Source organism: Bos mutus, chromosome 10 (assembly GCF_027580195.1).
Source record: "Bos mutus isolate GX-2022 chromosome 10, NWIPB_WYAK_1.1, whole genome shotgun sequence".
Lineage (NCBI taxonomy): Eukaryota > Metazoa > Chordata > Mammalia > Artiodactyla > Bovidae > Bos > Bos mutus.
The window spans coordinates 21436754-21448175 of NC_091626.1; the positions used below are offsets into that span (position 1 = coordinate 21436754).

At 46.2% G+C, this 11422-nt stretch overlaps 1 protein-coding gene across 5 annotated transcripts in view; it reads left to right on the forward strand.

The window, feature by feature from the left end:
• Window positions 1–11127, forward strand: part of SLC7A7 (solute carrier family 7 member 7) — a 37445-nt gene extending 26318 nt beyond the window's left edge. For all 5 annotated transcript variants that reach the window (XM_070377486.1, XM_005895462.3, XM_070377488.1 and 2 more), the window contains 8 exons: window positions 5599–5724; window positions 6765–6909; window positions 8332–8455; window positions 8696–8799; window positions 9070–9166; window positions 9907–10056; window positions 10264–10447; window positions 10672–11127. In XM_070377486.1, the coding sequence (XP_070233587.1) occupies window positions 5599–5724; window positions 6765–6909; window positions 8332–8455; window positions 8696–8799; window positions 9070–9166; window positions 9907–10056; window positions 10264–10447; window positions 10672–10778 (1037 nt within the window). In that variant the 3' untranslated portion in view covers window positions 10779–11127. The remainder of the gene's footprint in view (window positions 1–5598; window positions 5725–6764; window positions 6910–8331; window positions 8456–8695; window positions 8800–9069; window positions 9167–9906; window positions 10057–10263; window positions 10448–10671) is intronic.
• Window positions 11128–11422: the final 295 nt, after the last annotated feature.

The following is an 11422-nucleotide window of genomic DNA, read 5'->3' on the forward strand; positions in this document are numbered from 1 at the left end:
TACTGTCTCTATTGCTTCCAGTTCTCTCCCCACAGGAGGGCTGCTCCTCACAAGTAAGCAGGAGAAGTCTCTTTCTTCCTCATACAGATATGTGGCCCATCTCTTAGAAAGGGTGCCAAGGGCCCGCCCTCTGTTAATCCTGTCTGCTTGCCATGGGAGGAATTACTACATGGTGCTATTAGAGGGCTCTTGGGTTTTACCTAGGAATTTCTGCTGAAGGTTTCCCTTAGGAAAGAGCATGGAAATAAACCCCTCACCCTAAAGGAAGAAGCATGGTAAAGAGAACAAGAGGACAAAAGCAAAAAGAAGTGGGAATGATGTAATTGTGGGAGTATACTGCACAGCATCAGATGAGAATAAATATTTTGCTTTCCTCTTAAGTACAAATCATAAAATTTGTACAAAAGGAAGATATGGTAGCAATGGAAACTTCAATTCCCTGAGCTTCTTTGGCTAAAATCAATTGCTTTCTATCAGAAGCAGTACTTCTCTACATTAAAAAAATGATTTGTTGTGGAAATTTTCACATATACAAAAGTAGAGCAAATTATACAATGAATTCTCAGGGTTCAAACACCAGATCAGTGACTGTCACCACTGTTTTATCATTGTCTATGCTCCACCCAGTCTTTTATCACCCACCACTAGATATTTAAATCAAATCCAAGACATCAAGGTATGTAGTCCATAAAGACTTCAATGTGAATATATAAAGGATAAAGATTAATTATTATTTTCTATAACCAGGAGAAATGTGGAATCCTTGTGAGGAAGTGACTATGCCTTCTCAGAGTTGGTACTTCCCAGAAAAAAAAAAAAATGCTAAATTTCCTCCAAAATGTACTCTAAATTTTAGGCAAAGAGATTGCAGGAAAATTCAGGGCAAGGAATTATAATTTTATAGCCAGGGATTTAAAAACAAGAAAGAGCAGGAGTGTATTCTGATAAAATAGTGACATTATCTTTTTTAGGAAGAATAGGAGAATCATCCAAAGAAGATGATGTGGTTGAACTCACTGATTTTTGATGACTTCAGATTTTTAGAAACAAGATATACAAGAGATAATGAGAGATGACATAATCAAGACTAAATAAATATAGGAGTGGCCCAGACCTGTGAGGAAAGTGTCCTGAAGGTTAATAAACTAAGACCTGAAGAAGTGACTAAGGTCAACAAAAGGTTCTGAGAGCAATGCTCAGAGTCAGAAGAGCAGGAGAAAGGCTGGATGCCCTGGGTCACTTAGATCTGTGATAGTAGATGGTAGAGAGAAAGGAGACACCACAGTCCCACTTTTTCTCTAACTTTACCTGCAGAAGAATTGCTTACCTAGGAAAGGGTTCAATAAAAACCCAACAAGCCAATAGATCTAGGCCAACAAAGAAACAAGACCAAGAGAGTTGAGGAGATAGTAATAAAGCATGTCATTGCTTTAAATGTTTTTAACTACCCACTTACAATGGACATGAACTTGGGCAAACTCTGGGAGATGGTGAGGGACAGGGAAGCCTGACATGCTTCCGTCCATGGGGTCGTGAAGAGTTGGACATGACTTGGTGACTAAACAACTACCCGCTTCAAGCAAATGGAAAGGATTTATAATTAGTTGTGATGACAGTGACCACTAGGCATCTCCAGGATCTTGGAGAATAGGAAGGGTGTAAAAAGGAAGCTATTGAGTGATGTATTAGTTTCCTATTGCTGTTGTAGCAAATTGCCACCTATGTAGTGGTTTAAAACAACACAAATTTATTATTTCACAGTTCAGTAGGTCAGAAGTCTGAAATGGGTCCCACTGAGCTAATGTCAAGGTGTCAGTGTTGCCATGTTCCTTTCTAGAGGCTCTAGGGGAGATTCCATTTTCTCACCTTTTCTAGCTTCTAGGGGCTGCTCAGATTCCTGGGCTCATGACCCCCTTCCATCCTCAAAGCCATCAGTAGCTAGTCAAGTCTTTCTCACATCAGAAGTCTTTTGCTGACTCTTCTGCTTCTCAGGGTCACTACTATGCCCACCACAAGTGATAACCTGGCTTTCCAAAAAAAAGAGAAAGAAGTGGATTCTGAGCATTCTGTGCTGGTAATCTGAGGTTGATTCCTGCCCAAATTCTAGGCTCATCTGTTAAAACTGGTTAGCAAAATATGAAGGGAAGAAAGGAAGATCTTTAATAACCTGGATGGATTTGCTAAAAGCAAGCTAAGCTCAATTTTAATTTTTTATTCAAGTGTATATATAGAGAAGAAACAGTGCACATTTTATAAGTGTACAGCTTGATGTGTGCTCAGATTGTAGAAAGCAGCCCCCTGAACCTTTCTTGTGTTCAAGTCACTTCCCCCATGCTCACTGTGCACACTTTAAGGGAAATCTCTGTTCTGATTTCTAGTAGCATAGATTAATTTAGCCTGTTTTTATGTAAATGGACACAAAGGGTATGTCCTCTCGTGTCTGGCTTGTTCACTTAATGTTCGTGAAGTGTATTCCTGATTTTGTCTGTGGTTGTAGATGATTCATTTTTATTGCTGTGTGGTATTCCATTGTATTCATTTAGCTATTCTACTCTTGATTGGCATTTGAGTTGTTCTGTTCTGGATTAGCCCATGCAGGTACTCTCCTTGCTTTTAGTTCTAGAGTTGACGCTGGGCCTTATTGCTGGAACTGGCCTCCCTCTCTAGGTGTCCATGGAGACTAGGTTTCACGCCCATTAAGGAGCATCTCTTTAGAAATTATAGGAGTGACTTCTTCACAGTTGCTTCTTCCTCGAAAGCAGGGGTCAAAGCAGAAATGGAGGTGCACCTGAGTCAAGGGTCCGAGGTGATTTTCAGGCCATCTTCCTGTGGACTTGGCCCAGCACTGGGTGGAGACTGAATTGTACCTAGGAGGGTAGGGCATCCCTGATCCTTGAGATTAAATGCCCTTGTCCTTATATTATCCTAACCCCAGGCCCCACCCCACCCACTTCCCTGCCTCTGAAGCAGGAGGTCAGGCTCCACTTCAAGAACAGTGCACTTGGCTGGGCTCCGGGGCCACCGGTCAGCTGTATCCGCTGCGGGTGGGGACGCTCAGTCAGCACTGCTGCCTGCAGGACCCGTTTCCTGCTCTCATGGCCAAGAGGCCCTGGAGGCAGCTGAGCGCTGGGGAAGATGAGGGCTGGCGCTCTGTCCAGAGGATTCCCTTCTTCTTTCAAACGGAGCCTCCCATGCTCAATATAGAGAGCAGATCAGGGGGTGATGGTGGGTCCGTGGCTGAGAACAAAGGCTCAGGAGGAGGAAACACTAGTAGTCAAAGGAAGGCTATGAATGGATGGATATGGAAGTAGACTAGAGAAGCTGTAGGGATTAAAATGTAAGCGATCCCTGTATTTTCTTTTCAGAATTTGCTGTAGCAAAGGGTAATGGGTCGGCTTTTCCCTGTCCAGCTCCCTGGACAGAGCTGAGAACAGAACCTTGTGGCACATGGGTACAGACTGATTCAGAGCTAGAGCCAGTCCCTGCCCATCCCAGTTTGGTGCTGGCACCCTGGTGATGCTAAGGGCTAACCATGAATTTTTTTTTTTTTAATAAAAAAATGTCTGTGTTGGGTCTTTGTTGTTGTGTGTGGGGGCTTCTCTCTAGTTATGGTACTCGGACTTACTGCCCTGAGGGATGTGGGATCTTAGTTGCCCAACCAGGGATCAAATCCACATCCCCTGCATCGGGAGGCAGATTCTTAACCGCTGGACCACCGGGGAAGTCGCTAACTGTGAATTTTAATTATGGGATGCTGTTCCTTTGTGAATGTGGCAGCTCCAGTTGTCCTGGTGTTTCTAATCCAGCCTGGCTTAAGTTATATTTGTGTGTCAGCAGCAGAGCCTGAGGGTAAGGGGTGGAGGTTACAAGATGGGGAGAAGTGGCATGAGGGCTGCTGAATGGCTGGAGGCAGACGCCAGTGAGGAGTGAAGGATGAGTGACTGGCTGAGGAGGATCAGCAGATCTGAAAGATTTGGCCATCTTGTGGGGGTGCTTGTGGCGACTACACACTCGTGTCTTTAATTATTAACTTAACACTGCATTGGCCTGGAGTTATGGGTGCATTTTTGCCCAGCCCTGTGATAAGGTTTGGTTGTTCATTGTCTTGTTTATTAGGCAGAAAGCCCTAATGTTTGTTTGGGACAGGAAAGCCCCCTTTCTGGAAGAACAGAAAGAGACTTAGGCAGTGAGGGAGGGGGAGACAGAAGGTGAGACGGCTTGGTTGCTCTTTCCTGCCCCTCAGGAGGAAGTAGTCCTGGGCCAGAGTGTGTTGAGACCAGGACACAAAAAACCAGGATGGCTGGGGACCCTAAAGCCCACACCACCGCCAGAAGGGAGACAGGGAGTCCCTCGGGCTGAGCTGGGGGCCAGAAGCAGGCAGGCCCAGTGCTTTCTCTCTGGGAAGGCAGCCCTCCTCCTGGTGCCCCAGTTGCTGAGCTGGGAAGGAGGGAGCAGTACCGGGATCTGCTGTACCGCAGCAGGAAAGCTACAGGGTATGTGCCTACCTGCTTGTTTAAGAGGTTTGGGGGTGTGGGTTGAGGGACATTCTGCTGAATTTCAGAATTGTTTCTTTTGATTTCCCCCCCTTCCCCTCCCCCCTGCCACCCCAGGCCACATCCTGGGGCTACTGGTTGACCTCACAGCCTGTGTGGGCTTCTGCTCTAGAATTTCTTCTTCTGAAGTAGCAGATTATAGGTTTTATTGTGGGAGAGGGATAGTGGATTTCTCTGATATTCTGATGGAAGTTATGGACCCGTTTTCTTAGAAAAATGCATATACTTTGGACATATGAACATAACACTTTACAGAGAATTCCAGGCCTTGTGGAAGCCCTAGGTTAAGAACCTTGGCTCTAAGGGCAATCCATGAACTTTGCTGGAGCTCTTCCAGGTAAAGAGTTTGCCTCTACCCCAGGGTGGAAGGACTTGAGGAATGGCCATGGCTCTGACTTTTGCATTGTCCAGTCAGGAAAAATGCCCCCTTCCTTTGTATAGGAACCTGTTTCAAGAATCTTTCCAAGCGTGAAAACAAGCAGCTGAACGGGCCAGCAGAGGCAGGAAGTCTGGACTCCAGCCTAATCCTGGTCACACATCCTGACCTGCTGGTCCAGACACTGGATAAGTTACAGCAAGGCTCATCAAGGTTAACAGTGATCCACAGCATGAGAGTGTTTATTCCTGGGCCCACATAAGGGGCTACGGGGCTGGAGATGGGGAGAGATTGACTTTTCAGAGCCAACAGCCAGAATACATCACTAATCCTGTTCCGCCGCCAGTTGCCTCCTATTGCTGTGAGCACATTTGTGTGTAAGCAGATCCAGTCACTTTGTATCTCTTAAGTGCTGAGTGTGTGTGTGTGTGTGTGTGTGTGTGTGTGTGTGTATTGCTGTGCACCCAGGTGCTCAGCAAGTGCCTTTGAATGATAATGGTGAGGAAATTTTGGGCAGAGGTTTCCAGTGCAGAGCAGGTCAGAGCCTAAACACCTCTGTCTTTGGCCAAAGGGTCTGTTTTTGTGATGGGTACTAGAAAAATCGCTTGGGGTGTCTAAGGCCCTCTGGATGGTAGGGTCAGTCACCAATCAGCATTATTTTTCTTTCAGGTCTCTTAACCTTCATTAACTGTGCCTATGTCAAGTGGGGAACCCTGGTACAAGATGTTTTCACCTACGCTAAAGTATTGGCACTGATCGCCATCATCATCGCAGGCATTGTTAGACTTGGCCAGGGTAAGAAATAATAGTAACAGCAACTCATGTTTGTTAAGCATTTTCCACGAGCTGTACTCTTCTAAGTAGCCTTTGTGCATGATTTCATTTAATAGGTACTGTTACTATTTCCTTTTATTTAGGCCATGCCCCACAGCTCGTGGGATCTTAGTTCCTCCACCAGGGATTGAACCTGTGCCCTCTGCAATGGAAGCTGAGTCCTAACAACTGGACTGCCAAGGAATTCTCTAAAGTCCCTAGCTTAAGTGCATGCTGGGTGCTCAGTCGTGTCCCTTTGTGACCCTATGGATTGCAGCCCGCCGGGTTCCTCTGTCCATGGGATTTTCCAGGCAAGAATACTGGAGTGGGTTGCCATTTCCTTCTCCAGGGGATCTTCCTGACCCAGGGATCGAACCTGGGTCTCAGGCAGATTCTTTACTATCTGAGCTACTAGGGAAGCCCCAGCTTAAATAGTGGAGCTGAAATTTGTACCAGGCAGACTGACCCCCAAACCTGTCCTGTCGTGTCTATGCATGTTGCCTCCCAGGGGAGGTTGATCTTGAGCCAGCTTTTGCAGATTGTCGAGCCCAGTGCTGTGGCAGTGACTGTTCTCCCCCCTGGGAGTGGGCATGGGCAGAAATGAACCTGTGGCACCCACTCCTCACCCAGTTTCCAGATGTGAACGCCTATAACTGCTCTGTTGACTGGGCACACTGATCCCTGCCCATCCTCCACTCCGTGTCAGCTGTGTGGTGTTAGGAGGGGAGCAGACAGAACTGCATCACTCCTGTTCTCTAGCCCTTGTGCTCTGTTGTTCTTTACCCTAGAAATTCACCAGGGTCCTTCCTGCTAGGATCCGGGTGCTGATCCCTGCAGTCTGGCCCATTTCTGTAGGTGTCTCTCTTCTGCTCCCCATTCTTTCACTGGTACCCTTACTGCTAAGGTGTTCGAAACCACAGGCATTCTATTATTGTCGTATTCTTCCTCTCCTTTACTGAATCACCTTGTGGTTGGGGTATAGGCCACTAATCCTTCTGCCTTCTGTGTTCTCTGGGTTCCAGGAGCCTCGACTCACTTTGAAAATTCCTTTGAGGGTTCATCATTTTCAGTGGGTGACATTGCTCTGGCACTGTACTCGGCTCTGTTCTCCTACTCTGGCTGGGACACCCTCAACTATGTCACTGAAGAGATCCAGAACCCTGAGAGGTAGGTACTTCACTCTCAACTTTCCATAGCGATGACAGCTGTCATTTACTGAACTCCTACTATGTGCTGATGGCATACAACTGGTCAGTTTTGTCAGCATCATTTTGACAGGCCTGAGGCTGGACAAGTAACTGGGCTTTCCATGATCACAGTGACAGGGCTAAGAGGTGAACTTTCTTATACTAAAAAATTTTACAGGGCTTTTCACATTTGTTCTTGCATTTCTGCATTAATCAAAGTAGGCTGTATCATGTGTTTGTGTTTTTTTAAATTAAAAAAAGACTTTCCTTGATAGATTTTCACTCACCCTTATTCCTATGTGTATAACTTCAGGTCACAGACTACCAGAAACCTTTTCCTTCTGATCCCATGTTTCTCAAATTCCTAAGTGACTTAGGAATTTGTTTGTTTCAGGACACCACTGAATTGTCCTGTAGTCACAGAGAGTGACAAGAACACTGGGCAGGGAGTCAGAGGGCCTGGACTTGTCTTTCCACTGATTCGTTGGGTGACCTTGAGGGAATTCACTGCCATCTCTGCCTGCTCCCGATCTATAACTGAGGGGGTTGAACTATATGACTTTCAGAGCCTTTCCTGGCTCTAAAATTCAGTGACTCTAGGAACTAAGATTTGCCAGGAAATGAGGTTTCTGAAATTCTTAAGTTAAAATAATAATAAACTCCTTTTGGCTTTGAAAAACAAGAGTATTCTTGATATACATCTAGTGTTGCAACCCTGGGAGCAGACAATAGCTGATGGAGGCCTGAGTGGTGCTTCCACCTACTGGACAGAAGCTGAATGACTTGAATATTTGCCTCTCTCTACCCCAGCCCCGCTCCAAGTCTCACTGCAAAGAACATTTATAAAGATCATGGCTTATTTTGGGCCAGAGGGACTATACGCTGTCTTGGCCAAGGGCTAGGGTAGCACTCAAGGTTCTCAAACTGACTAAGGGAGTGGGGTGGGCATATTTCTGATTGCTCGTTCAGGTGTACGTATTGTTATTACTGAGGGCCTGTCTTACTCTCTAGAGAGATTAGATTTCACAATTTCCCTCCATAATTTCTTTTCTATTTAACCTTAAGACAAACTTTCCAGTGTTGATAATCTTGGAGAAGGAAGCCTGATACTAAGAAACCTCGAGTAAAACAAAACCTTCCCATGCTATTATCACACCGTGACATGGTTATTTGTTAATCCTTTCCCCTTTTTTGTGTGTGTAGGCCTTTCTCTGAATCTGATATTTCTTCCACCTGACGCTCTTTAGTTCTTGAGTTTAAGCCACTCTCCAACTTAAAGGCAAAAGCACTGGGGACTGCCTTGGAGGCCCCAGCCCTGGATTGGTGCGGGCAGTCTAAGAATCAAAGGACAATGGGGCTGAGACTGTGGGACTGATGGATCTACTGTTCTGTTTGGCTGCAGGAATCTGCCCCTCTCCATTGGCATCTCCATGCCCATTGTCACCATCATATACATCCTCACCAATGTGGCCTATTATACTGTGCTCAACATGAGGGACATCCTGGCAAGCGATGCTGTTGCTGTGGTAAAGGATTTTCACTAGAAGGGTGAGGGTGTGTTTGTGGGCTCTGGGGTATGATGTTGCTCCTCAGAGTCCCAGAAATCCGGTAGTCCTTGGAGTATGCTTAGGGCACTGGGCTTGTCAGGTCCTGTTAGCCATGCTATGTAAGAAGGGTTGGGTTGCCAGCAGAGGGACCAGGGGGCATGCTCTTCCTTGCCTTCCATCTCTGTTGGCTAATGACTCCTCTCCATTTCTTCCCCTTAGACTTTTGCAGACCAGATTTTTGGAATATTCAATTGGACCATTCCATTAGCGGTTGCATTATCCTGCTTTGGCGGCCTCAATGCCTCCATCGTGGCTGCGTCTAGGTATGAGTGTCTTCTTTACTGAGGAGTATTGTGAAGAGATATGGCAGGGCCAGACTTACAGGATCCACTTGAGTCACCATGCTCCCCAAATGATAGTCAACCCTTTGGCCTCATTCCCATCAGCAGCCTCCAGTGCTCACACGTCTTGGTATTCAACTTCTTTCCAAATTAATCAAACCCTTTTGATGGAGGGAAGGACTTGTGGCACATGAACCCGGCCACACCCATGCTCCCCAGGTTTTTCAGCCTCTCCTATCTTACCCCAAATAGGCTTTTCTTTGTGGGCTCAAGAGAAGGCCATCTCCCTGATACCATCTGCATGATTCATGTGGAGCGGTTCACACCGGTGTCAGCTCTTCTCTTCAATGTAAGTGATCTCAAGATTGGGCTGAAAGCCAGGTAATGGGGAAGCTTTAGTAACAGTAGATACAATTGTTCTAGCTTCCAAGAAGCTCTAAATATTCTAATAGAAAAACTATCAGCAGACCGTTCACCATGGGCAAGGCACTGTGCTAACTGCTGCGGTGGTTCTGAAGAGAATCCACCTTCTCTAACGAATGGTGGCCTCGTCGTCTAGGGTGAGGCATAATAGTCATGGAATACATTGTAATGGCTGCTGTGGCAGATAATGATGTAGTGTCTATGGGGAGAAATGGTCATTTCTGTAGGGGTAGAAGTGAAAGACAGACTTTGGAGAATTTGAAATGGGTCTTCAAAATTTAGGGTTGCAAATATTGATGGGCTTTAGGTTAGAAAAATGGCATCAGCAGTCTGGAGGTGTGGAGTTGAGTAGTAGAAAGTAAAAGCTGGACGTATAGGTTGGAGCCATTCTGGAGAGGTTCTGGGGCAAAAGCTATTTGAGGAATTGTTTCGAGCTGTGTTGTATAGAGGATTAAGCTGGCAAGGATTTGAAGAATGGGCTGAAAAAGGCTACTGACTTGATAGGAAATGAATGAAGTTAAGGTGGCAAATGGGGTGGGAACAGAAAAGGACAGTTGGAGAAACTGAGGACTTAACAAGGGGGGGTGGATCTGTGGGATAAAGGGGACTGGAAACGGCTTTGCATGACAGAGGCTGACAGGAGCTGACGTGGGCTTGTGCCTACAGGGTCTCATGGCGTTGATCTATTTGTGTGTGGAGGACATCTTTAAGCTCATTAACTACTACAGCTTCAGCTACTGGTTCTTCGTGGGGCTCTCTATTGTGGGTCAGCTTTATCTGCGCTGGAAGGAGCCCAACAGGCCTCGTCCTCTCAAGGTAATTCCTCTCCATCCCACATTTGCTGCACCTGCTCCAGGGATTCTGACACCTACTCAGAAACCTTGGCCCAGAACTGTGGGTGGTACTCATTGAAATGAAGGGGATGACAGGAAGGCTCAGCACTCTGCTCTACGGGAGTGGGGGGTTATTGTGGCTGTCCACCCTGACCTGTTTAACCTCCGATTGTTTCTTCTGGGCCCTCAGCTCAGCCTGTTCTTCCCCATTGTCTTCTGCCTCTGCACCGTCTTCCTGGTGGCTGTTCCACTCTACAGTGATACCATCAATTCTCTCATCGGCATTGGCATTGCTCTCTCAGGCTTGCCCTTTTACTTCTTCATCATCAGAGTGCCAGAACACAAACGACCTCTTTGGCTCCGCAGGATTGTGGGTAAGCCTTGGATCCTTAAGTCAGCTCAGCTGTTGTACAGCTTAGGCTTGGTTTTTTTTTCTTTTGCAACTCTTACTCTCCCAAGCCACCTCTGCCATAGCTCCTACCTGTTGTTGAGGTTTAACTGAAATTGTCCCCTTGGGCCCAGCCCCACTCAGTGTCACTTGGACTCAGTCCAGTTGACTTGACTTCTTCTCAGTTCTGACTCAAACCTCTGTTTGTAGCCTCTGTCACGTGGTACCTCCAGGTCCTATGTATGTCAGTTGCTGCAGAGATGGATTTGGAAGATGGAGGACAGCAGTCCAAACAACAGGATCCCAAGTCTAAATAACCACAAGAAATTTCGAGATGTGGAAAGCAGGGGCTTCTATCTCCTGCTGGCTGGAGGCAAGGAAGTTGAAAAGGAAAGCTCACTTCTTTGGAGGCACCTGTCCAGAAGCCTCTTAGGCAGCTTCAGCAACCTCTGAACTTGCTTTCTGAGAGATGGAGAGTAATTTATTTGTTTTGCTACATATTATTCCAGGTTTCTTTTAAAGGGACATAAAGCAGACTGTGATGGGAAGCATGCTGAGTGTGAGCTTGGATGTTCCAGTGGCATGTTCCCACGTGTTAAGATATCCACTCACCTCCAGTGTGCCTGCCCACTCCTCTTCCACTGGAAAATCCAACAATGCTTTAACTTCCTTCTCCTTTAGAGACATGAAACTGTCACAGGTGCTAGACAATAAAAGGGTATGCTTCTAAACTCTGAGTGGCTCCATCATTTTTATACAGTGTCTTAGGGATAGTTTCCATGAGCCAGGCAGGAAGACTAAAAACAATCTTATGTTACAAAGAATCTGAGCATTTCTTCCCTCTTAACCCAGTTGCTGAAGGCTGATGCAATCAGCCTCTACCCAAGAAAACACCTATGCTGCTGTAGCAAAATGCTAGGTTATTTGATAAAAGCTGTATCAACTTCTGTTCCTCTTATCA